Raw genomic sequence first — 26,328 nt, 5'->3', positions numbered from 1 at the left:
ATAAAAGTGAAAGTCAAAACCAATTCAATAAAACATGGAACAAACAATTTATTTTAATGATGCTAAGTTAAGCTAGTACGTAGTAGAGCTTCAAAATGACCTAAGAGTTATCGTCTCATCAAATTCCCGGCAACCAAACAAATGAGCTCACTTCTTCTAATAAAAGGCCTAAGATATGCTTTCAGACAGAATCATTGCTTTATCATATTACAAGAGTATAGTAGCCAATCAGAAACAGTTGAGAAAAATAAAACGCCCATCAGAAAAAAAAGGGAATTGAATATGGGAGATGATACTATTTACTCTCAAAAACATAAGTAAACTCCACTTGTGAACTTGTGAAATGTACACAGCTACTACTGCCTGGAAACGAAACTAGTAGTAGTAGCTGTTTAGCTTTGTTTAGCTTACCAAGCAGCCTGCATAGAAAACAGCTAGCTTATTTATTTTGGTTCTCCTGTCATGAATCAGACGGGTACACAAACATGTCACTAAAGTCCATGTCTAAAGCCTGTTTAGCAGAAACAGCTAGCCAGGTTTTGGTGCAGGAAGGGAAGAAAACCAAGCTGTAGAGGTGGCTTATATTATTGTTACATTTCTGACCTTTTGGGTAGAGCTAACTAGCTGTTTCCCTCTACCTGGTCATGAAGCTCTTACTGATTGCTCTTAGCTGATTAGCTTAGCTACAATCCTGCATAGGAAACAGCTAGCTTATTAACTTTGGTAAGGAGGGAACGTAAGACCTGTATACAAATGCATCATTTATGGACCTATATCATGGTGATGAAATTTATAGAGCTATAGTTCGTTGATTTCCTACTGCTCTGCATAGTAAATATGAAGCTATCGCTAACAGCTGCTTAACTTAATTTAGCTTCGCCTAAAGCCTGTTTAGCAGATAAACAACTAGCCAGGCTTTGGTGCAGGAAGGAAAGAAACCTAATCACACTTTGATTTTTTTATGGATTTTTCAAACAGACTGTAGTTGTGGCTGGTATTATTTTTACATTACTGCCCTTATGGGTAGAGATACAGTTAGTTAACTGTTTGCCTCTATTTGCCTCTACCTTGTTATGAATCTATTTCTAGTAGCTGTTTAGCTTAGCAAAAAGCCTGCATAGGAAACAGTTAGCTTATTTACTTTGGTTCAGGAGGAAATGTAAAAACCTGTATACAAACAAATAATTTATTGACCTATCATGGTGGTGAAATTTAAAGAGCTATAGTCCTTTGTTTTCCTACTGCTCTGCATAGCAAATAGCTTAACCTAGCCTGTTTAGCAGTCAAACAGCTACAGTATCAAGGGTTTATTTTCAGAGAGGAAAGGAAACTATATCACACTTTGTTTATTTATGGGTTTAACAAACAAGCTTTAGAGGTGGTGATGGTACATATTATTTTGTACATTACTGACCTTTTAGATAGAGACAGAGCGTTACTAGCTGTTTTCCCTATTGCTTCCAAGTCTTTCTGCTTAGCTGATATTTATCATACAGATATGAGAGTCGTATTGATTTATCAAATCATTCGCAAAATTGCCTCGGTAACAAACTGTAACAGCCATGGTCTGATTTATGCAGAATGAAATGGGAATTACAGCATAAGACCTGGCACCAGGACGCAGGGACTGAGGAGGATTTTTTAAAAAAGAAGTTAGATAATCACAGCTTTTAGAAAGGCTAAAGACTACTGTGTCAAAGTCTAATAATACAAAATAATTGGAGTGTAGGCTACTTATAAAAGCCAAAGAATAGCAATAGAAATAGCTCTCTCCTACATTCGTTAATAGTTAAAGGTCCAGTGTGGAAAAATGTAGGTGATTTATTTTTTCCTTTTTGGCAGAAATTGAAGATAATCTATGTGTACAATGATTGTATGAATTGTTGTTGTTTTATTAGCCCAGATTGTGCCTTTTATATTGTGTTTTTACTGTAGCCCACTATAGACAAACTGGTATAACGTATATAAACATTGTTAAACTTTAGTGTAACTTTAAATGCATAAAGCTTAAACAAAGGGGGGGAGAAAAACAACTCGTACTGGATTATAAATGTGAAACATTTCAGGTCATGTAAATCACTCCTCGCATCCCCTTTTTTTGCCTCATCTCTCCTCGTATCTTTCGCTCATAACGTCCATGTCTCAGATGCTCACAACGAGGGGGCAGGCGTCTCGTCCCGCGCCCTCTCTGAGAAACCAGAGAGGAGGCTAATACGACTGCCCAAGACATCGGCTCTCCGTATCCCTTCCTGATGAATACACAATCAATACAACAATAAATTAATAATGAATGGTGTAGAACAACAGTCCTGCATGGGCCATTTTGATTCCAGGCCCTTAAAGCTCCAGCCACTTCCGTTTGGTGCAGAAAAAAGCAGCGTTTTTTTTAATGTATATATATATATGGAAATTAATGCAAACGGAGTCTTTTCTCGCCTGTTGAACGCGCAGGTGCTAACCAACCACGACTGTGTCTTGTTAGAGCTGGAGTGTGGGGACATGTGTTTGTGATGGATCGACCTGTTGTTTCTGCGAAGGTGCAAGAAATTGCACATCTCACACTTCATCTCTTCTCCTGCCGTCTGTCTCTTCAGCTGCACTCGAAGCACAGGGGAGGCGGCTTAGACCACACACTGAGGACTGACTGTTTCCAAGCGTGCCGTGTGTGTGTGTGTGTGTGTGCCATCGTTTCAGGCGGAGACATTCTTCAGGATAATACTGTACCGTCCTAATTGGCAGATCACTCCAATATCAGACACAATCTCACAACTCTGTGCTGCATAAAACCTAGAGAAACAGAAAAAAATGTGGCATCGTTCCACACCTTCAAATTCACCTTCCACAACAAACATCCTAATTGCTTCCCCGCAGAAACTCGGGCAAGCTAATTTTAATAAAGGCCAAGCAAAAGTGTGAAATGAATGCAAGTGTGTTTCAGCATATTTCTCCAAAGGCCATGCAGGTTCTAATTAGACGACAGCATCCGCTTCATTTGCGCCTCGCTCTGCTGTACAAGCAGCTCCAGTCAGGGCAGCCTGACTGCCACGGGACGCCCGGCTGTCCAACAGAGCGGGAGGAGGCCTCCAGCTCCAGGAGGAACCGGCAAGCATCTGCTCAGATGGACACCGTCCAGAAACTTAATGGGAAGGAAACCCCACAAATCTGGGGGCTAAGTGTGATAGCATCTGATGTTAAAGTGAGATGAAAGAGAACAGCAGGAGGAGGAGGGGGAAAAAAGCAAATTTTTTTCCCCACTGATCCTGGAGCAAAGCAGGGGCTAAAACTCCCTCAGGTGCTCGTTCTGTCACTGCTGACGTCACTGGGACTCCTCTGCTCAGTGAGGTGGTCTGTCAATATCTTGACTTCAGCCAGTAAATGTCAATGTTACACAGAATCCTGTGATACAACAGGCTTTGTAGAGAACAGAGAGTGTAAAGAAATACATATAATCATACAGTTTATCATCTGGATTATCAATCTGTAACATCTTTACTGTTGGTTAATCCTTCAGTAATCTGGGCATATGACAGAGGAGGCTTCAGAAGGGTGGGTATAGTGAGAGTAATGTGTTTTTAAGGTGATTAGTTAAAACAAAGGTTTAAAAATACAAAATACTGTTATGTTATGATGATAGAATAGACTAGAATTGAGGGCATTATATCCTTTGAAACATACATTTCATTTGGTTCATCACGTTCAGAAAATATGAATGAAAGGCCAAAAAATACCAAAAAAATAAATCATCAAAAACACTCATAATAAAACTAAGATCAAGTTAAAGGATCGTGACAGTCATGTGAAATATAGGAGCTTTTATTGAGCTTTTATAGAAAATTTGGATGCCCCGTGCGGTTATCTTTATGTATGTGGCTGAGACTAATCATTACTTTCATTATAATTTTGTCTGACTTAATAATTTTCATTATTAATCTATGTTTGGTGCATAAAAATGTGTACAAAAAAAATACAAAATTTCAAGCAGTAGAAACACAAAAAGATTTCCATTTTAGAAGGTACAGTAAAATCAGACAACCATATTTTCTTTAATTAATTGAGAACCAGATTCAAAGATGTGCGGCACCTGCCTAGACAGGTTGTGGTGAAAGGAAAAATGTGGGAACAAAGAAACCGTGAAACAGTTGTATCAAGTTATAAGTTCAGATGAGTCAGCGATGAGGTTTTTATAGAACTACAATGTAATTTATATAAGCAGAAGCAGAGATTGTTGATAAAAATTTAGACCGATATCAACTTTAATTATAGCATTATAATAATAATGATGATAATATGATATGAATGATAATAATACTAGTAACAACATTAGCTTTGAAACTGGATGTGGACCCTGCAGCCTGCAAGATGAGGACACAGAGAGAGAGAGAGAGAGAGGGAGGAAAGAAACTAGGGAGAGAAAGAACAAGGTTAATGACATAATAATGTCACCCTGAGTGTGAGAGAGTGAATGTGAGAGGGTAAGTGTGAGTGCACCACAGGAATTCGTGTAGCAGTCCAGGTCTATAGTAGCATAACTAAGAGATGGTTCAGGTTATTACTACTACTACTGTTTATGTCATTAAAATTATTACTAATTTAGAAATGGTTTCTGTTTGTCAGCCGCTCACATCAACAAACGCTCCTCTGGCCTGGTGTCTGGTTTTCATGACAAAGAATGTCAAGAGTCCAGAGCTGTGACATGACGTTTCAGCTCTCCCTAAACAAAAAGACAAAAGAAAAGAAAGAAAAAGTCTATTCACTTTCTGTGACAGGAGCTTTGGCCGCGGGCGCCGTTGTCGTCTTTGATGACCAGCGACAGGACTCAATGAAATGACCCGGTTTGCACTGAGACGCTGGTAGACGAGCAGCATCCTGCCCGGCGGCGACACTCACATTAGCCTCTGCTCGTCCTGTCAGCTTAATGCACCTCACGTCACACATGAGAGAATTTTTTTTTTTCCTTTGGACATTTCTTGCTTTGTGATGGCTCCGTGACACGATGGGGGTAAAATGAACCCTGCCCCGTCTAAAAAGGACGGACAGCAAAGTGCTGTTGTGGAGACAAGTTCATCTGAGCGTACAAATCTCCTGTAGCTAAAGGCTCATGTTTATGCCTTTCATGTTCACCTCTCCTTGACATTAGCCTCAGTTCATGTGCACACAGTCAGTAGAAGTGGAAATGTACTTGTATACACAGTAAATATGCTCAAGAGACGTCATTGGCTTAGTGGTTTCTTTGAAAGATGCTTTCTGACAGTTTAACTGTATTTTCAATCATATTTAATGAGTTGTGAGACATAGTCACAATGTGTCAGTATAAGGCGTCTCATAGATATTTTGGTCTGTATAATACCATAATTTTCAACAATGGGTGTTTTGCAGACATCACTCTCCATGATGTCCAAAAGTTGGAGGTCTTGTGTACATTGTCCTCATCACTAAGAAGATGCATCAAAGCTTCCAACATTTGGAATGTCCTCATAAAACACCATAAAAATCATCTTCAATCATTGTGTCTCGCTGTCCATTATATAATTATACTCTAGAATGGACCTTTTGTGGACATGTTGTCCTTCAAAAACACATTGGAAAGTCTCCAAATCTTCTGAGGAACTGTGTATGAACTGGGATTAAAAACTTCAACTTTACATTTCGCCTCAGTCTCAGACTTTTGGAAATCTCGTGGACGTCTCAATGTCCATAAAACCTTGTTATGTCTTCATTACATGTCTAGAATAGATTTTCTGACCTTTCACTTCCAATAAAAACATACTTAAATGTCCTCATAACACAGAAAACTTTTGACGTTAGGACGTTTTGTGGACATCTTGTCCTTCACAAATGGGAAGTCTTCTTGACCCTCAAAATCCAAATCTGTGTCAAAGATCTGTGGGATTCAAACTTTAGATTCTCGCCTCTCAAATGTACAGTTTACTAGAAATTGCTATTTGAAGAAAAAGGAGAACAAATCTTTTGGACATCTTGTGGATATCTCACCATAAAACCTTGTATTGTCTTCATCACTGCAATAAAATCTAGAATAGTTTTCCCAACCTTTCACTGCCAGTAAAAACATACTCAAATGTCCTCACAACTCTATAAACAGTTTTGGTTTCTTTACGAGAACAGTTTACTTGTGTGGAAACATGTGTATTTTTAAAAGTGAGGGCTTTTCTCTTTAGTTTTTCTCACTTTGAGTTGAAAATCAGACCCTAAATGGTCCTTTTTCTGGGCCTGAATAGAGACGTGCAGTCAGTATTCACTCGTCACTGAATGCATCCCAGCCTGACTTGTTTCATTGTGACCATGTTTGCATGAATATCCTTTTGTAGCTTCCAAGCAATTAGCCACATACGTATATCTGCAGTCCACTTCCTGATAACGCTGCGGCTAACATTAGCACAGTCCTGCCTGGCGGGAAGAGCGGAGCGTCTCCTCTCCTCTCTTCTCTGAGCCTCCGTGACTTTTAGACCCGTGAAGAATGGCGGATGTGAGGAGGGAGCGCTTGTTTTATATCAGGTCACCACTGACTTTGTGGCCTCGATGGCCGCCGTGATGCACGTCGCTGCCGTTTTGCTAAATCAAACCTTTGTGGAGTTCTGTTCAGTTTGACGCCCAAACACACTTTCCCTTTTCCTTCTGTTTGTTGTTTTTCACAAGTTATTTTCTACGCCATATGTCTTTTCTGGCTGCGATGTGAAAGACTGCCTGGAGAGGTGGAAGCCGGACAAAAAGTGCTGGTAAATAATAAAAAAAGTTATATTAGCTCTCTGTGTAGACTTAAGCAAGACAGGCCAAGCAAATAAGAACCCTTCTGTTACCATGACAGGGTTTGTCCATGCTGCTCATTACCGTAACCGAGTAAAAAAGCAAAAGTCAAAATATTGGCCAGAATTAAAAAACAGGTGAATGACGAGGACAAGTGAATGAATGATGAGGACAGGTGAATGAATGACAAGGACAGGTGAATGAATGATGAGGACAGGTGAATGACGAGGACAAGTGAATGAATGATGAGGACAGGTGAATTGGTGTTAATTAACTTAGTTTGGTGTTGTTAAAGTAACTAAATAACTTTTACTCTTACTTTTAAACAAGCTACTTTAACTTAAGTAAAATACAAAATCAAAATAGTGGTACTTTTACTTGAGTAGAATATTTCAGTACTCTTTGTAACGTAAGTCCAGATTTGTCATTTTGATATGGACTAAATATGTAAATATATCTCAAACATCTTCTGCTATCTTTTATTTGTTGTAATAATAATAATGATAATAATAATAATGATAATAATAATAATGATAATAATTTACCTACAAACATACACGCTTCATATAGATAAAGGGAGAACTCTCACTTTATTTTTTCTCTGCTCTGCTTTTAACTCTCGAAAATGAAACCTCAAAGCAAAACGGTCGTATGGTTTTCTGTTTTATGACAAAACGGAGAATTGAAATGGAGCTAATGTCTCAGCAAAACAAGCAGCGGCAGCAGCACTGGCAGCAGTGGTGGCAGCTGTGGTGGGAAACAGCGAGGTCAGTCTGCCCTCGGGCAGAAGCCGAGCAGCACTTATTAATAACACAAGTGGAGGCAAAGAGAGAGCGGCGCAGCACTCGCCCGCTTTCCCCACCGGGAGCAAGGAACTGTAAATCAGTTCCCGCACACCTGGTCAACATGTGCCACAGCAGCACTTTTCTGTGTGTGTGTGTGTGTGTGTGAGAGCAACATTAACACATTAACATTAACAACATGTCAGCCATGATGGATTCAAGAGATGTGGTTTTTGTTGTTACGTTTACGACATTTTATGTTTGTTACATCAGATCATTTGTCAGAGCTTTTCACATCATAAAGTCAGTCTGAATCGTTGCGATTTTTCTCGCCGATATTGTGATTCTGCATTGTTTTATCTTTTTAGGTTGACGTACATTTTTTTATTCCTAGTAATAGATTAAATTGTTTTTCAGCTTTATATATCACACTTTACTGCCTTTATAGTGAAAATAATGATTATTGTTTTCATTATTTTCAAGATTGATTGGTTAATTTTTCGTTTTAATTAGTTATTTTGTTATATAAGTAAAGAAACCAGAGAATATTCACATTGGTTTAATTATTTAAAAACAAAACAAAAAAACACTCAAACTGATCAATCTATTATGGTAATTGTTGGCAATCCACTTAATAATTGACTAATATTTTGTTATTGTTGCAGTCAAAACAGACTTTGCGAAGTGGTTGTGGCAACATTTGTGTCATTTGTTTGGTTTTGTTGTTTTCTCGACGATAAAAGGACAATAAATACACAAAACATTTATGACGTAAATAGAGTCATCATTTTAGTAGCCAGGAGAATAATTTGCTTTTTTTTAAAGGCAATATAAATATACATTTGGGTTTTGAAACAACGTGTAGACGAGAGTCTGGGTTTAAAAATAACTAGACTTAATTTTCCATAAATGAGAATAAAGCAGGACAGCAGTGGCTGTTTGTCATGTCACTTTTATTTTTACTTCTGAAACTTTACTTTTCTGATACTTAAGTACATTTTATATCAGAAAATGACTTTTGATATGTAAGTACATTAAATGTATTATACTTTAAGACGTTTACTTAAGTAATATTACAAACTTCAACTTCTACCAAAGTCATTTTCTGGTAACATGCTTGTGCTTCTACTTTTTAGGTACTTTATATACAGACTTACAAGCTGGGATTAGCACCAGCAACCCTCATGTGGAAGATTAAGTGGAAGAAGATGAATAAATTAATAAAATGCAAGGTTAATAACTGAAATATGTACATTTTATAGAACATGTACTGTGTGTTTTACACTTTCCTACGCAACTGAATTACAGCTTTTTTGGTAATCAGAATCAGAATCAGAATACTTTATTGATCCCTGAGGGAAAATTCTTGTGTTACAGCCACTACTATTCAAAGAACATGAAACAAGGATAGAAATATATAAGAATAATAAAGAACAAATTGTGTTGTTCCTAATTGCACTTTTGCTTTTGAAAACAAAATGAAATAAAGCCCAGAAAATAATTACCCCAAATACTAAAAACCACAAGCACATGACAAGAGAATCAGGAGTTATGTGACTATATAAGACTGAGCTTTTATACACAGGTGGATCATGAGTGGAAACAGGTGTGACTCATCAGCTGCCACAGGAGAAGCCACGCCTCTCTCTCTCACTCTCACACACACACACACACACATACATACATTTGTGGAACCCCCTTACCTTAACCATCACAACTTAATGTCCAACCCTTAACTTAAACACAATCCTAACCCGAAAACTAAAAGTCTAAAAGTCACAATCAACTTTAACACCATAATGACAATTTTAAGTCAAACTTTTTTAAAGCTATGAAATCTTAAATCTTACATTTTACAACCTGTTCATTAATGTACAGGATTCATATTTTTGATATGCAAGGTTGGAGTCAGGACAAAGGGCAAAGGTCACAGGAACATGGGGACAAAAATCAAACCATCAGTTCCTCACTGAGTTCATATGGAGCCAAAATGGTGTCAGATGTGACAACAATGGCTCATAATATCGTGTTTGTCCTTTAATTTGAAACGAAAGACGAGCAAAAGTAGAAAAATTTAAATTTAGTAAAAGTGTATATTTACATATTTTTGGACATAAGTAATAAAACTAAAATGTGTTGTTTCTGTTGTTGTTATAGCTAATGCTGCTTCCCCCGTCAGCATTAGGGCGAATAACACCGCCACACTGTTGCTATGGTTACCCACTAATGAAGGAGTTGTGTTAAAGTCTTTAACTACAGGAGAAGGTTTGTGTTTGTGGTGTTTCTGTCACTCAACAGCAGCAGCAGTGGCAGCAGCTTCTTCTCTCGCTCCTCTGCCACTTCCTGCTCTCAGTTCACTTGTTCTCTCACCACAAGGCGACGGCGGGTGGTTTGACTCGGGGCGTTGCCATGGAAACCACAACATCCAGCAGTAGATGGGATGAGGCGTTTACACGCCTCAGTGTCCCGGCTTAATATCACCACATCACTTACCATCTTCGTCAAAATGCTTAGACGAACGAGTCACACATTCAGAGACAGAACGCTGCAGATAACATTTAACGTTTTAATCATTTTAATTACATTGATGACACTTTGTGTGTGTATATATATGTATATATATATACATATATATACATATATATATTGTCCACAGTGACCTCACCAAGTTTGAAAATTATCGCATTCCAGCTCTTGGACAAGTTCATACAAATACCATTGGTGCAAAATTGCCAAAATCGTCCAAAAAGTCAAAGTTCAATCCAAGATGGCGGTCTTCTTGTTGGTTTTGGATCATGGTCATAACGGAATTTTTTCTTCATCCCGACCTTCTACACAATTACCAATTTCCGTGCATGTACGTGCATGTGCTAAGAAATGAGAGAATATTCAATTGAAAGAAGCTAAAAACTCAAAGAAGTGCTCCTGTTTTCATTATTGATTCATCTGACGATTATTTTCTTGATTAGTGGATTCATTCCTATAAAGTATTTTGTATTTACTTTTTATTTTTTATTTTATTTACCCTTTTAGCCAGGAAGGTCCTATTGAGATACAAGATCGCCAGGAAGGTCCTGAAAACCTCAAAATGGTGATGTTTTTCAATGAAATTAGGAAAATATTCAAATTAAAGAAGCTGAAAAATCAAAGAACTTGTTTAACTATTGTTATTATGATGATTTTTTGTCACAGTTCGATTAATCTGACGATTATTTTCTGGATTAATGTTCATAAAATGGCAGAAAAAGTTTCCCAAACCTCAAAAATGACAATGTTGCTCAAATGATTCCTTTGTTATTTGAAGCGAAGACATTTTTTAAAAAACACCGATTGTAAAATAACTTGGTGCGGACATTTCTAGAAAAGTGAGAACATTTCCAGTACGTTAATAAGGTCACATGTCTGATGCTACTATTAATTTAGTTACTGGTTAATAATAGACACAGGGGTCGTGACGCTTGTGCTGAAGTACACCACGTCTCCCTCCACTAAGTTTATTGTTGTTTTCTCCACATGTGGCCTCCAGCTGTGCACCATTTCAAAAACCTCCAAGAGGAAAAGTGTGGACGTGGGCTGAGGTCACCGTGAGGCAGCACAGAGGTTCTTGTTGAACAGCAAACGTCTGAAAAGACTCGTCCAAACAAACGGAATAAAATATAGATTTTTGTTGTTGTTGCTGTTGCTTTTCTTGCTCTGTACACGATTCTATATTGGGCTGTCGGTTTGTCCTGCGTGCTTTAGCTGTCGGGTCAAAAAAGGAAGAAGAGAAGAAGAGAGACATATGCCAGAGCGATGAAAAGAATCAGAGAGACTGACCTTCACTTTCACACACGCTGACCTTTCTCTTCACTGAGCTTTAGGCGGCTCAGTGAGTGTAAACGCTCACAGCTTGGTGAGAAGACGCTGCCTGGGAATCAAACTACAGCCTTTTCTGAGCCTCTGCTTCTTATGCCCTTTATGTCTGACTCTTAATGAACTCTAAAAAAATCCTCAACTTGTCCACGGTGACCTCAACAATGTTTGAAGGTGATCGCACTAATGCTCGTTTGTTGAAATACCATTGGTGCGAAATTGCCAAAATCGCCAAAAAGTGAACATTCAATCCAAGATGGCGGCCCTCCTGTTGGGTTTGGATCATGGTCATAATGTAAAAAAAATTTCACCCCAATATTTTACACGTGTGTACCAATTTTTGTGCCTGTACGATAAACATTCCCAGAATGTTGCTTTGTCACAACCTTCACACAACCTTTAGAGAACGTTCTCTTTTGGTTCCCGGAACGTCAAACTCTCGACCTTTGAAAGCAAAGGTGGAATCGAAGATTTAACCACACCCCCCCAGTGTGACATCCTCAGTGTTGTGTGTGTAGCCACTGTAGCATGACTGCACGTTAGCCCCCCCCGCTAACCCGAAGCTGCTGGTAACTAATAGTATCCATGGCAACTAATGATCGACCAAACTCGAACCCCATCTGTGAAATCACAGGTGGGGAAATATAGTATTTTGCTGCCTTTGTCACCAGGTTACACTTAATTCAATTAATTGTCCTAATCCAGATGTGCACTGCTTTTTTTATTCATGACATAGAAACCATGATATATATGTATACATGTATACATCTATATATATATATATAAACTTATTTTCATGCAAAATGAATCTATAAATAACAAAAGTGACGTGATGTGTTTGAGTTTGAGACGTGAGCGTTTCACTGTAGCCTGATACGATTCCACTCACAGACACAGAATCTATTTTTGTCAAAACTTGAATGAAAGTCCTCTCTGAGACGTTCATTGTCTCTGACCTCATTCTCACTCTTTCACTCTTCTCTCCGCTGCTTCTGGCGTTTTTTGAGCTCGGCTGTTCAGAGTCGTGAAGGAGCGAACGTTATTGATGATTCTGTTTTTTTTTTATTCAGTTATTTTTAGTCACAAAAATCTCATACTTCACTGTCACGTCACTAGTTATGAGTTTTATTTTGTTTTTAAAGCTTGGACCACAGGTTTTTACCACATTAATAACATTTGATAATAATCTTTATCATGTTTATTTTGACAGTTAAGAGAAAAATAAAACCAGAAAAAAAACTAGGTTTTCTCTTTGTACTGTACCCTGAGGTGAGGACGTTTCCAGAAAAATGAGGACATTTTTAGAAAGGGACAACTTTCAGAAAGCAAGGACATTTCCAGAAAGTGAGGACTTCTTTGTAAGATGAGGACATTTCCAGGAAGTGAGGACATTTTTAGGATATGAGGACATTTTCAGGAAGCGAGGACAGTTTTTTCTACCTTTTAACAGCTCTTACCTGTAAAAACATCAGACACTTTGCACTGACAGCCTTGATTGTCCAGCTGCCGTCCGTCACTTAACGATGACCTCCTGTCTTCCAGGGGCGTGGTGCGAGTGGACATCAATCTCCAGGACGTGGATATCGACCAGTGCTCCACTGACGGCTGGTTTGCTGGAACCCATCGATGTAACCTGACCACCATGGAGGTGAGTGTCAAATCCGGGATTAGACGGAGGATTGATCCGGTCTGGAAAAGTGACGTGTTCACGCTTTCACTCACAAGAGAGGACATTAAAAATGGAAAAGCAGTAAATCTGAACGGACGAGGAGCTGATTCTACTTTAACGATGATGTTATGACCACTTAAGTAAACACTGGGCACTTTTTCTTAATTAGCACTCAACACATTTATACAGAGCTGTGTTTTCCAGCAAAAACAGACAGTGACACTGCTTAAAATAAACACCGTAATCATGATATTGCAATAACAATAGTTGTGATGACATTTCAAAATAAAAGTCAGTCATCATCTACCGCTTTATCCTCCACCAGAGGGTCGCGGGGGGTGCTATGTCAATCTCAGCTACATCGGGCGACAAAATAAAAGTGTTGTTTGGTATGAAATGACATATAGTTCACAATTAATACAAACACTTTATGATGAAAAATGAACCCTCAGTGGAGGGCCGCGGGTTTGAGAACCCTGGTTTATGGGAAAACAAGCTTCTACTTCTACTTCTGATGACTTCATGGTCTCAGTCGCTGGTTTAAGGTCTTTTTTCCAATAAGACATGATGTCAGTTGTGTAAATTATGTTTACATTTGATTTGAAAGTTTTAAAAAGTTATGAGGCTACAAAACTGTAAAGCTTTATCTCCTTTTACTGTATAGACAGTCTATAACCACAGCTCTATGTTATAAATATAAAATGGCAAATTTAAAAACGTATCAATTCTGTTGTTATAAGCCTTTATTCACTTGTGTGTAACGATGTTAGCTGCCTCCGCGCCGCTCAGGTTCCGTCGTCAGGAGCGATAGATTGTGAAGATGCTGCTGTAGATCAGTCTGATTCATAATGCATGTGATGTAATGGATTGCAGTGAGACTCTCTGAATAATTAATCACTCTCTTTGTCTGAGCACTTCCACCTCTCCATGGACAGTCGATGTCGGAGACATTTGACATGGTCTCTCTGTGTGTGTGTGTGTGTGTGTGTGTGTCTACAAGGAGACAAAAACATTGTTTGCAGTTATAGATTTTGAGCTTGGTTTGCAAAAATAACGATCTTTGTGCACTTACGGTGTGCTCGCCGAGCCGTCTTTTCTCGCGCTGACAGCTTTGTCTGCTGCATAAATGTGGAATTCGATTTTGTGTCAATAATTATCAAACAATACTTTTTTTAAAAAACAGCTCTTCACAAACTGTTATTTCCGCAGACGTAACATTTCCAAACTCAGATCTCTCGTGTCAAATGCTGAATTAGAAATGATCCGACTTTTATCTCGCCTCAGCTAACGCTATAGTATTGTCGTTTTGACTTGTCTATACCCTTAGAACACAGAGCATTTAGGCTGCTTTTTTTCATTACTGTTTTATTCAACGTATTCAATTCAATTCAATTCAATTCAATTTAATGTTGTACAGCATCAGTGGAGAGAAAAAAAGTCCCTTTTAATAGAAGAAGAAAACTCTGACAGAACACGACTCAAAGATGTGCGGCCATCTGCCAAGACAGGTTGTGGTGAAAGGAAAAAAGAGGCTATAAGAATGTGCAATATAGAGTCTTTTATTTATATCCATCCATTTTCACCAACTATATAAACACACCTGAGCAAAGGGTACTCAAAATCTTTAAAAATCTGATTGAATTTGTGAAATTTGGAAATACGTCGCAGTTCGAAGTTCGCTTGGTTGGTTTTTATGAACAAGAAGAAAATAAAATGTTCTATTTATCACCCGCCCAAAAAAACCCTGCAATATAAAATTAATCAGAACTGAACACATGTTTATACGTAGTTACATTACAACAGTGTTGTTTCATGATATCGACACAAATCTAATCCACACATAAACATGGGTGCAGGGAGCGAGCGAGCGAGCCTTGAGATTTCAACCACGTTATCGAATAATCATAACTCACTTATTACTCATAAAATGATCCGCTCACATAAAATAGGAATCACCGCGTATGTGATGAGGCGAACAACCTACTTTTCCTGTGCTTTAATTAAAATGCTCAACCAGGTAAATCATCGGTGACGTGGGGAGGCTGATGTTTCTGCAGCTATGAATAGAAAAGCCCGGCAGCACAGTAATCAAGCGTGTGTGTGTGTGTGTCCTGCATTTGCAAACAGGGATTCATTTTGTTTTATTGCTGTATTTTTCCAGGTATTCCCCTCTGCATGTGCAGCAATTTCTTTAATGGGTTTTGTTTGGTTTCAATTTGAAGACAAAACGACAAAGATGACGAGTGTTTGGACGATTTTTCTTTCTGTTTTATTGGAAACAAAGTGTTTGTTTGAGTCAGTTTATTTACTCGTGCACATATTTTCCTCCACCATCTAAGAGCTCCTCTCATCCCACAAACCTGCCACGGTTCCACTCCGTCTCTGCAGCATTTTAAGTGCCACCGTTCGAGCGATTGACTTTGACAAAAGCGCAGTCTCTCCAGCTCCAGAATTTTGTCTCCCTGGCCTCGCCGAACACATTCTGTCTCTCTGGAGCTGCTGTTTGCCCAGCCGAGCGTGCGGCAGCCGGCGCACTCTCACATGGAGGCGGATGCTATGGATGACTGATTCAGCAGGCGAGCAGAGGAGAGGAAAACAGAGTGAGGAGAAAAATACAATAACACAACAGCATCAAATACTGTCTCTGTTTCCCTGTTAATCAGTTCTACGAAACATCTGTTTACCTCTTCTTTTTCCATGGTGTCACAGGTGAAAAATCAACCCACATAAAATAAATAGTACTATACATTTTTGTTTGTTAAAATGGAGGTTAAAAACCCATCCCTTTATTTTCACATTTACTATATTTTCAACCACATTATTCAGGTGTATATCGCTATACATATCTAGTGTATTTTATATTATACATTATACATGTCATACAGTACAAGTAAATATTGGTGTAATCTACTGACCTCTCTGGTCAAACACCTGGACTGCACTCAAATTTTGCCATTGGCTTTCTTAGTTCACCCTCTTGTCCAACCAGCATGAGGCTTGTTGTCAGACTCCTCCCACTTTTAAAAAAACCCACCAAACATCTGAGCTTTAATTTCCCTCAGTGTCAGATCAGGCCACGCCTCCATATGTCTGTGTGTATCTACGGTTGCATTGCATTGACAAGCAGTTGAACAGGTGTACCTATGAAAGTGGCTGACTGTTCAAACACCTGCTACTGCACTCTTGTCCACCGTCTTGTCCAATCAGCACAAGGCTTGCTGTCCCAGACTCCTCCCCTCATCTTTTTTTGAACGTCAGAGTTGTTGCTTTTTTTTCCTCGGAGTCAGATGATTTCACTACCAGGCCACGCCCCCCTGCACTGCTCCCTGCCTCAGCTCTCATCCCACTGCTTGGCATTAAAAAATAATAATAGTCAAATATTGGGCAGTTAGCAGTGCATGCATACAACTCAAATGATGTTTAATTTCTCCGTTAAAGGACAAATGGACAAAAGGGGACAAAATGTTGGCATCCATAGAGCTGACCCAACTCCTGACATAAATATAAACATAAAAGTTATTCTGAGGTAATGAAAAACAATCAATTGATATAATCAGGTGACTTTACACTTTAGCTTTTATTACTATAGTAATCAATGGTTGTGGCATGAATTAAAGCAGAAACAGTGCATTTCCTACACAAATTATACTGAGTGTAGATAAATCATTACATAACGGAGCGTGAAGGACAGAGACGATCGGCCACAGTCTCTGTCTTCATTTCCTGCTGAAAAGGTGTACACATGCAGTCAGAGGCTGATGTCTCCCCCTTCCTCCCCTCCCCTTCCCCCCACCTCTCATCTCTCATCTCTCACTAATGGCACTTCAATTAGTGTGTTTCACCGTTCTTCAAAAGTCCCGGACTTTCCCGCCCCGGGGGTCACCTTTTCATACGAGAACGTGCCGGGCTGTGGATGATGATGAATGTTTCAATCAATTAGCTTATTGCTCAGAACAAGTGGCGAGGCCCTGAGGGACTGGAGCCTGTGAAAGGCACTGACACATAACCTGAATGATTACTCCTGCCGGCGCGACAAGGACTCCTGACTCTGACGCTGAGGGATCTGAAGGAGCGCCGGGCTACGCGCGACCACGCGTCAGATCAGAATCGTGGACACAGGAGAAGCGTGAAAGTGTTTAATTTGATGGCAGTGAATTTTTATCCAACATTTACGTGAGGTCAAAATTTGTTGAAACTGGTTTGAACAAAACAGAAACAGGATTCTTTCTGTGATGTATCTAAGTGAAATACGATGCAGTGTCAACACAGGATGTTTTATTCTGAAAAGTAAACCGGATGTTTCATTTTCCTATTGCCTCTCCCGCTCGTGCAGATTTCTGATGAATTTATGCTCTCAGTTGTACGATAACTATCGTTTTTGTATGATAATTTCATCCACCGTACGATGTATGATCATCATTATTTCTAAAGAGGCCAAATGTGTGATAATTTGGCCGTTTCACTGAACCTTGGTTGCGATTTGAGAGCAACTGACCAATCAAATATTCATGTAAAAGAAATCGTAGGCTGTTTTTACTGAGTTGTCTTTTCATGGCTCTGAGTTTCGTCCCCTTCCGTAAAAAGCAGTGGCGCGGGTGTGTAGATCTTTTGGCTTTTATTTTGAAGGTATTAATGTGGTATAAGTAGTGTGTAAAATATAGCAGTTTGAGCAGCTGGAAAATCTATGTAGCCTTCAGTTAACGTCAAATGTGGGCTCATGTAAAATCCTGGCATGATTGTATGAATCATGTGACTGATTCTGCACAATTATTAAATCTATAGCATTGCAAAAATTAAAATGATTTCTCCTAAAAGTTTACAAACTGTTTTAATCCCTGAATCCATTTATTATTTGTCTACACAACTGAACTGGATAACACAGCTACAAAAATAGCTTTTATTTGCATGTCGTACGTCACTCCTTGAATATTTATTCATATCAGTGATAAACATGTCAGAATGGATGTTAATCTCTGACAGAATATGATTTTTACCATGAAAGAATGAAACCCTCGAGCCTTCACCGTAAGGAAATCGAGTCGTTTTGACAAAAACAAGGCGCGTATCAGTCGTCACACACACACACACACACACGCACACACGCACACAGATTGATAGAAATGTGTGTTTCTGTGCAGCCATTTTTAAAGGACGTGTTATCTCGGCTGCCAGTGTCTCATGAATCCTTTGTCTCGTCTGTCTCTACATTACAACCGGCTGCGAGTGGAGATTACAGCATGAAAGACAGTGACATGTAAATCACAGACACAATACATGACATGAATGGTTTGGGTTAGGGGTCACGCGCGGGGTCAAAGATACTGTCACTGGAGTGAATATCTGTGGGTTTTGGACGGTTGGACAAATCACATCAGTGAGAAGAGACGTCTTTTTAACAAGAGTCTCATGTTTTGTAGATAAATAGTTAAATGATTGGGAAAATTGTCTGTATTGAAAAACGCTGTGGCGCCACAAATGTGAATCTATTCAGTCAAACTGTGAGACAAAATATCAGGAAGTAGAGTCACAGAGTGGACACTAATGAGTTCAGTCACTGACACAAGTGTGTGGGGACACAAGTGTGTGTTCAGACACTTGACATTTGGGACCTTGGACCCATTTTGACTGATACGTTATGTGTTTACACATTTTCTTTTGTCAGCACTTTAAGAAGAAGAAACCTTGTTAAAAAAGTAACTTTTACTCTGAGTACATTTTAAACGAGATATTTATTTACTTTTTCAGACCAGTACTTTTACTTGTACTTAACTACAATTTGATAAAAATAGTAGTACTTTTATGAGTAGAATATCTCAGCACTCTTTCCACCTCTGGTTATTACCAATAATTGATTTTCTTTTGACGTTTTTTTTACTCCTTGTCCTGCTGTAAGTCAAGCCTCAGTTTAACGCCCCATCCAAACATGTCATTCTTCACCAGGACTTCATTTTTCACCCATGCACTTACAAAAGCTCCCTGAGCTCCACTCTCTCTCCAAACGTGATACATGAGCCTGAAGCTCCACGTCCTCGTTTCTCTGACAGACTCATCTGTCCAAGTGTTCCCTCTGCACTCATTCAACGACAACAACAAAAAAAATGTCCCGCCATGTCTTCTTTAAATAAAGAACGGCACTGTTTATTCAGGACCTGCCTGGGGAATCCTCTGCGCCTGCTGTTTGAGACACGGGCATCATAGCAGGGGCAGGGAGTCCCACACTCGCGTCAGCGGCGCTATCACTGCAGGCCTGTGACCCTCCAACCCGCTGATCTCATTTCAAGAAATCCAGGCGTTGAGGAAAAGCTTGATGTGTCCTAATTAACCACTTTCCATTCTATGTTGCCTATTAGAGCATGTTCAGGAGCCTATAAATAGGGTAATTGCTAATTATCTGGAGTGATCGCACCAAAGCTGTGATTATGCTTGGGAGCTGATAAGGGTGCTTGATAAGAAGGAAATAGAAAGTGCTGCTGTGCACCCGCGGATTTAAATTCACCCTTCAATTTTTTACTAAATCCCCTTTGTGGTGGGTGAATTACGCAGTGTTGTAGATTAACGTGACACTCAAGACAGGGGGACAACAATAAAAAAGGCTATAAATGTGGATTTTGAAAGAAAGTTTTGAGTGTTTAATTTTTCATTGAGAAACTTCATTTAAAAAACAGGATTCATGTGTTTCCGAGGAAATTCAGTTGGAAATGCCAAGTTATGGCATGTGTTGGACATGACAAAGACTGATTATACTACAGCTGACTCTGTTGGGACACAAGGGTGTGTTCAGGCCCTGTTGTTGTGGAGACACTGGCATTGTGGGGACACAAGTTGTGTTTAGAGGCCGATGTCGGGACCCAGGTGTATGTTCAAACACTGACGTTGTGGGAACATTGACACAACATTTTTAAAGGCTCTGTCTCTCCCACACCAAAGAGAAAATCTTTTTTTTTTTTGCTCACAGGGTCACACTGGTCCTCTGCTGCCCTATGTGGAAACCTTTGTTCAAACTATAGGATTCATGCGTTTCCCAGGAAAATGCAGTAGGAAATGCAGAGTCATTGCATATGACAGACTCACTAATTAAAGTTACTGTGTCGTTATACTAAAGCAGTGGTTCCCAAACACTGGGTTGGGAGCCAGGAGATTCTTTTTGGGGGACAAATGTGCAGAATTGAGATTTATGTGTGTGAGTTTTAAATATCGTTTTAATTCATTTACCAAACATTTACCAATTCAAAAGTTGTTACACCGTTATGATTTATGCTGTGATTTTGGGTCAAATCTTTAGAAAGTTTTGGAAACACTGGACTTTTTGTTGACCTGGATCTTTTTCCTCTTCATCCGAACGGTTTTCAGATTTATACAAATTCAATACAATCACTGAAAACTGTGACCAAACAGGGAGTGAATAACATAAACATACTCTATTAATTTTAATTAGATCTCATTGTTCATGTATATATTGTTGAAATTATAAAATGTTGAATGAAATGCAGACAGCAGAAGAAGATAATAATTATAATAAGTTGCAGAAAACAATTAATTGTTAATTGAGACATCCAATCACAGGGAACAGAACATTACAGAATTAAACTTTATCTTTTCAGTCTCACTGCCTTCACTTCATCAATTAGTATCCAAATTTTATAGAGGATTCACCAAGAAGGTGCAATAATTCTGTCAGTTGAGGATGAATGTTATTCGTTTAACAGGCTGCTTTAACCCTTAAATAAAACCTCTAATTTGGAAACGCTATTCGGACTTTATTGGAACAACCTCTTGAGAACACAATCACACTTAGTTAACAAAAAAACCTAAATAAAGCAAAAACAAACAAACGCAAAAATATAACAGTAAGTATCAAGGGATAGTAGGGGGTAGTGAGAGTAGAAGTGGTAGCATCTGCACAGAATAGCATTTAAAAGAAACTTTTGTCTTAAGCAAAACCACTAATTTGGAAACGTTTAAACATCACATTGGACACAGGTATGTCTCGTCTCCCGTGGATGAAAACATCAAGGTCAAGAGCCGTCGGCCATGACGCAGAGGGACGAGAGATCACAGGACACTTCTGGTTTTCACTTTGGCCTCGCGGCCTTTGGCAGTTACACACTGTCTCCCTAATTGGCTCTGTGGATAATGGCGGAACCTCTGAATTTACATGGAAACACTTTGAAGACTCGAATACACTTGCCCTTGGGCAAAGTCTGCTGTGCATCTGCTGTGCACAGTCTTAGCATCACGCCGTAAATGGTGGCAGAAAGCAAACATTTGGTCCAGGGAAGGAGGGAGGGAGGGAGACTAAAAAGGTAGAGGTAACATTTGTCTGTGGACCCGTGAGAGGTGTGAAATTAGAGGAGCAGTGTACTCACAGACGACAAGCAATGAAATGTTAAGAGGGAACAAGTCAATGTACAGGCAATCAAATCATGTTTTTAATGCTTTTACATTAGACTGTTCAAACCTGAGCATCTCAATTCTAATTTGAGATCGAGTATGAGTCTGGGAACCTCCAACTTCCTTCCAAAAGAGGTGTGACCAAAGGGGCGTAGATCAAAATGCATCTGTAAACAATAGATGACGTATGCAGAGCAACATGTCAACAAATGTGCTTATAGTAGTTTTCGAGGAGTAATGGCATCAGATGACTTTTGTGGACCTTTGTGGATCAAGTCGCCTAAAATGGATCAAAGACAGCAATGTGGGATGTACACAAAAGCTCCTAGACGTTGCCTCTCTGTCATCATTGTGTTTGAGATTGGTTCCTTTTCTGTGCAGGGAGATTCTGCACTTGGCCAAAACGGCATCCTCACCAGTCGTGTCTGCAGTTGTTGGCAGATTGGACTGGGTCCACCCAGACTAGATTGTTGGTGTTTTTGTCATGTTTTTGTGGGAAATCAAGAATCAGCTCATCAATCACTTGGCTTTTCTGTAACGGGTCAGGGGAGGACCCAAATGCAGTACGCGGAGGCAGGCAGACAGTTGGTAATGACTTTTATTTACCACAAAGTTCAGCAAAAGTTCAGAGAAAACCTTGCAAGGGGAAGCTGGGAGGGAGCAGGCAGAATCCGTTGTCAGGGGTAGAAGAAAACAGAGCAGACAGGTCGAGGACAGGCAGGGTCAAAACCGGGCAATCAGTCCAAGAAACGATGGCGAGACTAGTACAAACGACATAGAACAATCTGGCAGTGACTGCATGGTGGAGTGGCAAGAAAAAGTATGTGAAAGTTTTGGAATTTCATGGTTTCATATCTTTATTGAGAACAACCAAAAAAACCTCATAGTGCTTGTGAAAAAAGTATGTGAACCCTTGAGTTAATGACCTCAAAAAAGATAATTGGAGTCAGGTTTTAGCACACCTGGAGTCTCGTTAAGATAATAGGGTTGGTTTGCTCTTTACAAGAGGAACACGCTTATGTGAGCCATGCCTCGCCAAAAAGAGCTTTCAGAGGATCTACGATCAAGAATTGTTGATTTACATAAAGCTGGCAAGGGTTTCCAAAGTTATTGCAAAGACTAGAAATTCACCAGTCTACAGTTAGGCAAACAATCTACAAATGGAGACACTTTGGGACTGTTGGTACTCCACCAAGAAGTGGGCGTCCAGTCAAAATGACACCAAGAGCATCTCTGTTCAGGAGTCTACAATACGTAAAACATTGAACAAGCAGGGTATCCACGGCAGGACACCACAAAGGAAGCCACTGCTTACTAAAAAGAACATTGCTGCATGCCTGAAGTTTGCAAAAGAGCACACTGACACTCCACAGCGGTATTGGCAAAATGTTTTCTGGACTGATGAAACTAAGATTGAACTATTTGGAAAAAACACACAGCACTACATCTGGCGTAGAAAGGGCACGGCATATAATCATGAAAACATCATCCCAACCGTAAAGTATGGTGGCGGAAACATCATGATTTGGGCCTGCTTTGCTGCATCAGGGCCTGGCCAACTTGGAATCATTGAGGGGAAGATGAATTCCCAAGTATATCAAACAATTCTTCAGGATAATGTGAGAATGTCTGTACGTCAGCTGAAACTGTGTAGAAGGTGGGTGATGCAACAGCACAGCGACCCAAAACACCGGAGCAAGTCCACAACAGAATGGCTTTAGAAAAACAAAATCCGCATTTTGAAGTGGCCAAGTCAGAGCCCAGACCTCAACCCAATAGAGATGCTATGGATTGACTTGAGGGACATACACATGAGACGTCCAAAGAATATGACAGACCTAAAGCAGTTCTGCCAGAAAGAATGGGCTAAAATTCCCCCTCAACGATGTACAGGTCTGATCCACAGCTACAGGAAGCGCCTGGTTGAGGTTATTGCTGCCAATGGGGGGTCAACCAGTTATTAATTAAGGGTTCACTTACTTTTTCCACTGCCATGTTAAATGATGAATGAGTGTATTCAATAAAGACATGAAAGATCAGAATTTTTATTATTTTAGACACATTATGTTTGACCCTTGACTTAGATGAAGATCAGATCACATTTTATGACAAATTCCAAAAGGTTCACATACTTTATCTTGCCACTGATGATTAGTGATCAGGTGCAGCTGCTGTGAACAGGTGAGTGGAGTTGAGTTGATGAGGAGGGAGTGGCTGGAAGGTGATGAGAAGGAGGGGCTGGTGAGCTGGGGTGAAATGGGATGACTGAGAGAGAAGATCATGACATTTTTGACATGAAAGAAGAAAGAATCAAATCATTAAGGTTCACATTTTTTAAGCCTTTTCCTTGTGGTAGATTTTGAGGGTGACACTTCGTGCCTACGATGAACTCCAAAATATCAGTTTTCCCAGTTAGACAGAAAGCAAAGTGGCAACTTTTTGCAGTGGACATTAGTGGCAGTTTTCACCTTGTCCTTCACTGGTGACACTCTGTTCCCCTGAAGGCCTCTTTGTCTCAGAGCTCATTGTTCTTCCTTGCACATGAAGGGCTGTGTTGTTGTGCATGTTTTTTTGCCGAGTCCGCTCTGCTGTGCCTTTCATAGTGTGATCGAGGAACCAATATGAACCCGTCCAGTTTACTCTGACACAAACGTAAGCCGTGGAGGCGATTAGAGAAGAAGAAGAATCGCAGCCGTGTCTGTTGTGTCTGCATGTGTTTACGTGTCCCAGCTCGATGGCAGTTAAGCTCCCTCCAGGCGCGAGTGTTTATATCTCTGCTGTTTAGGCTTTGGTCGTTGGACGGAACCCAAAGACTGTCCGGGCAGCTCCGCTCTGACTAACTCCTGCTGGTTGACCTCATTTAAAGGCCTGGCTGGATGTCATGCTGTCCCTCTGAGTGCAGGTCCACAGCCATCAACCTCTCTGCAGTGTCTCTCTGACTCCGTCCGTATGAGTTTGACTAATGCACAGGCTGATGCCCTCCCTGCACTAGAGGATAGTTGGCCCGATTCTGCCCTCCCAATAAATGCTGGGAGTTCCAAATTAAGGCTGGTCTGAACAGATAATTATGGCTGAATTATCCTGCGTCAGGAGTTTACAGACATAATGTTAATCGGTATGTTTACATGATGTTAAAAAACAAAACAAAAAAGCAAACTGTGTTAGTCTGATTTAGTCTGTTAGTCGTGTATTTATGGTGGTGTTTTTTTGCAACATGACTCTTTTTTTGGCCAGATCTGGTGGTAAACGCTGACAAAGAACAGATTATTGTTTTAGTGCAACTGAACTGATTCTAAATAGAATGTCTCAAAGTCAGAATAGTATACCCTGACAATGTTCTTCGGAGTCAAATTACGGCTTGGTGTAGTAATAATTTGTCGTAATGCCAACCTTCAATCGGACAAGAGTCGGACTCATGTTAGCCTGGGTGCTCTGCTCGTGTGCTGCAGTTTCCAACCATGGCTTAAACCTGGAAATAATAGAAAAGGCCTGTACAAATTTTTTGACTGACAAGGATACCAATGTTATGCTTTGTCCACTTTGAATTTGATATTTTTAAGTTCATGGAGGGTAGAACGCCTCAGAATGGCACTTGACACCACATTATACCAGCAAACTGAAAAGGGGGCGTGTTGCCTTCATAAGAAGTAAAACAACAAGCTGAGTCAAGCTCCGAGTCAGGAGAGAGAAAGTGAAAAAATGAAAGAGAAAAGTAACAACAGGACAAATACTTAGTTGGTTGTAAAGCGATCCAGTGAAGCACTGAAGAAATCTGGTACCAGAGGATATGAAGCAGCAGGTGATTGGATGATGAGTTGCAGGTCTAGGACTCACAGACCGAGCCAACCTCCTGAAACAAAAAGCCACAGACAATTGCACAAAGACCATGACCATAGAAAGAAGTGCACATCATATGCAGGATCAGTCTGTTAAAAGCTTCTATAACATGCAGGAACGTAAAAACCCATGAGGAGTGATTTGATCTTCTTGTAAAACAGGTGCGTTTGTACTAAGCTGAATAAAGTGTCCTCCGGTCAAGTCTTCTTCCTCTCACCCCCTCTCTCTCTTCACTCCGTAGTTTCCATCTGTAATTACTAAATGATAAAGCTGTCCTTGGGCTTTGTGTTGCACTCTGTAGGATTATTACAGATATCTACAGAGGCCTATTAGCGGTTGATTAGCCACTGTGCTGGTCCGGAAAGAGTGCAAGTCCTTAATTATCCCCGCAGAATCAGGTCGGTTCCTGGTTTCCTGGTCAAGTGGAAGAATCCTTGCCTCAACAGTAATTAGTGCTGCTCTTAGAGTTTGTTTTTTTAATTCCCCTGTTCCGTGTCACAGAGAGGTGATGCAGAGGAACGGCTGTGTTTGATGTCGGCAGGAAGCGTGTGTATGTGTGTGTGGTACCAGCGGTGAAGTATAGCAGATGTGAAGCTACAGCAAGTTCATGTTTTAATTTACAAAATACAAAAAAAAAAGTCCTCTGCTTTATAACGCTATTGATTATTGGCCCAAGTACACTCCGGATATATCGGTATATCTGCAAAAAGTCTAGTGTTATCCCATCGAACTGCTAACCCTTCCAGGTCCAGGTGACAGGTCTGAGGAAGGCGGACAGGTCTAAAGGAAAACTTACTGTTGTCTAAAAAACAAACCAAAAAACTATGCTGTATTCACGTTAGAACAGCAATACCATAAAACAGTGTTTCCCAACCCTGGTCCTCAGGAAACACTGGCCTGCATGTTTCAGATGTTGCCCTGCTCCAACACACCTGATTCAAATGGTCAGCTCGTCATCAAACTGCCGAAACCTGATAACGAGCTGTTAATCGGAATCAGGTGTGTTGGAGCAGGGCAACATCTGAAACATGCAGA

At 40.0% G+C, this 26,328-nt stretch overlaps 1 protein-coding gene across 2 annotated transcripts in view; it reads left to right on the top strand.

Annotated features, from left to right (window-relative positions):
• The window catches only part of gpr158a (G protein-coupled receptor 158a), a 72,150-nt gene that overhangs the window by 3,305 nt on the left and 42,517 nt on the right, over window positions 1-26,328 (top strand). For both annotated transcript variants that reach the window (XM_044024958.1, XM_044024966.1), the window contains exon 2: window positions 12,939-13,044. In XM_044024958.1, coding sequence (XP_043880893.1) covers window positions 12,939-13,044 — 106 coding nt within the window. The remainder of the gene's footprint in view (window positions 1-12,938; window positions 13,045-26,328) is intronic.

The sequence above is a fragment of the Solea senegalensis genome, linkage group LG1, assembly GCF_019176455.1.
Source record: "Solea senegalensis isolate Sse05_10M linkage group LG1, IFAPA_SoseM_1, whole genome shotgun sequence".
Classification (NCBI taxonomy): Eukaryota; Metazoa; Chordata; class Actinopteri; order Pleuronectiformes; family Soleidae; genus Solea; species Solea senegalensis.
The sequence above is the reverse complement of the archived record's forward strand: the minus strand, read 5'-3'. Positions and strand labels throughout refer to the sequence as shown.